The 2,291-nt window shown below is 38.1% G+C and overlaps 1 protein-coding gene across 1 annotated transcript in view; it reads left to right on the top strand.

Annotated features, from left to right (window-relative positions):
* Window positions 1-2,291, top strand: part of LOC144222280 (gamma-aminobutyric acid receptor subunit alpha-3-like) — a 132,709-nt gene that overhangs the window by 19,757 nt on the left and 110,661 nt on the right. Inside the window, exon 3 of the mRNA XM_077752761.1 lies at window positions 1,505-1,725. Coding sequence (XP_077608887.1) covers window positions 1,505-1,725 — 221 coding nt within the window. The remainder of the gene's footprint in view (window positions 1-1,504; window positions 1,726-2,291) is intronic.

Here is a 2,291-nt window from a genome sequence, read left to right as displayed (position 1 = left end):
ATTTTTTTAATTTATTTCTGAGAGAGAGAGAGAGAGAGAGAGCGTGAGCAGGGGAGGGTCAGAGAGAGAGGGAGTCACAGACTGAAACAGGCTCCAGGCTCTGAGCTGGCAGTCAGCACAGAGCCCAATGCAGGGCTCGAACCCACGAACCGCGAGATCATGACCTAAGCGAAAGTCGGACGCTTAACCGACTAAGCCACCCAGGCGCCCCTGCCTGTATTTTTTTTTAACAGAGCCTGGAGTCTTGCTCATGTGTGTATAGTGTAAAGGTCAGCCAAAATTTGGGGCAAAGTATATATGCAGATTTGAGGTCCCATCCCTTCTGTAACTCCCTTGGTTTCAGGAGTACCACCCCTAAATTTTCAGATTATCTGCCATCTTGAGCCAGTAAAGCTATGGTATCTGCCACAAGAATTCTAGTTTTGGGGGAACAACCATTGCTGCTGCCATCTTTCAAGGGTAAATTTTCCTCAAGTTTTTGTCTGCTTTCAGTTGTGCCACATTGCTTTTCAGTAGGTTCTCCCTCCCTCCTTGCCCCCTTCTCCTTCTAGCTCTCTAATTTATAGGTTCAAATTTTATAATAGTTACAAGAACGTATAGCAAGCAATTTGGTCTGCTGTTACCAAAAGATGAAACATTTATTGTTATTTTACTTTATTATTAAAAAAATTCTTTAAAGTCTATTCATTTTTGAGAGGCAGAGAGAGATTTATTATGAGCAAGGGAGAAGCAGAGAGAGAGGGAGACACAGAATCTGAAGCAGGTTCCAGGCTCTGAGCTGTCAGCACAGAGCCTGACATGAGGCTCGAACCCATGAACCATGAGATCATGACCCGAGCTGAAGTCAGACGCCTAGCCAACTGAGCCACTCAGGCACCCCGCATTTATTGTTATTTCAAATTGTGTTCAGATTAATAACATTTTTGAAATTTTTTAAGTTTATTAGCACTTTATGAATTCTGTTATGTAATTTACCCATTTTTCTATTTGTTTTTATCTTATTTATAGTTAATAGTTCCTTATTTATTGAAGATAATAAAATATAAACTCATCAGATATATTGTTTTGTGAGGCTTAAATGTGTTTTAAAGTTTATAGTTTTGATTTTATGGTGGTTTTATATTGGTCTTTGATGTTCATATGGGATCATGTAATAGAAGAGACAAGGAAAGGAGTTTGTTCTTATTACAGATCTCACTGCATAGAGAAAGGAACTGTTGCCTTTCCATAAGGCAAAGTCTTGTGGTAGTCTTGTATGATGTGCAGGGCAGTGTTGGCAGTCACTTTCCTGAGCAAAATATTGTCAGATGTATTATTTTCATACTTATTGATCACCATACAATATTTTTCAATCATAATCATTTGCCATACTTGCCAGTAAGTACTATAAATAGACTGCTGCTTCTTTGCATTGGAGGAAATATTGCAAGGTGATTAATACTAAGGGCACTGTAGGTCATCACCAGAACTATGTTCAAACATTGTTCTCTCTTTTTGTCCCTAGGAGTACACCATTGATGTATTTTTTCGACAGACATGGCATGATGAAAGACTTAAATTTGATGGACCCATGAAAATCCTTCCACTGAACAATCTCCTGGCTAGCAAGATCTGGACCCCTGACACCTTCTTTCATAATGGCAAGAAATCAGTAGCCCATAACATGACCACACCTAACAAGCTGCTCAGACTGGTGGACAATGGAACCCTCCTCTACACAATGAGGTCAGAGAGTGGTGCCCCTCCATCTAAAGTATAATGGGGGTGAGACTGGTCTTTGAAAGCATCATGTTTTGGGCTTGAAAGCAGCATGTTTAAGCTATCCATCGAAAAGTCTGTCAAGTGTTAAGGTTAGAAATGCACATATAGGTATATACTTCTTAACATATTTGCAGGCATACACATTCACAGACATATATATTATAGATACATATATAGATAGAGTTGGACATATGAACATTCTAATATATACAGATATATGTTCATGATGTATAAATGCATGCATACTCAGAGATGCATGTGGGTTAACACATAAGCATACACATATTCAAGGACACTTAAATACACAAACTCATAGCCATATACATAGACAGAACACAATGATAGAATAGACTGTTTAATTGCAGCAACAAACTTTCCTTATTATGCAGAATTGTGAAAATCAAATGAGATAATGATGGATAGTTTCTGAAACATACAATGTTATAGATAATATATACACAAAATTATAACAAGACATATTTTATCCCACATTGTCTGGGAATGCTGAGGAGTTTGCTGTAAGTAAGGTT

The sequence above is a fragment of the Crocuta crocuta genome, unplaced genomic scaffold (assembly GCF_008692635.1).
Source record: "Crocuta crocuta isolate KB4526 unplaced genomic scaffold, BGI_CrCroc_1.0 scaffold872, whole genome shotgun sequence".
In the NCBI taxonomy this organism is placed as follows: domain Eukaryota; kingdom Metazoa; phylum Chordata; class Mammalia; order Carnivora; family Hyaenidae; genus Crocuta; species Crocuta crocuta.
This window is presented reverse-complemented; position numbering and strand designations above follow the sequence as displayed.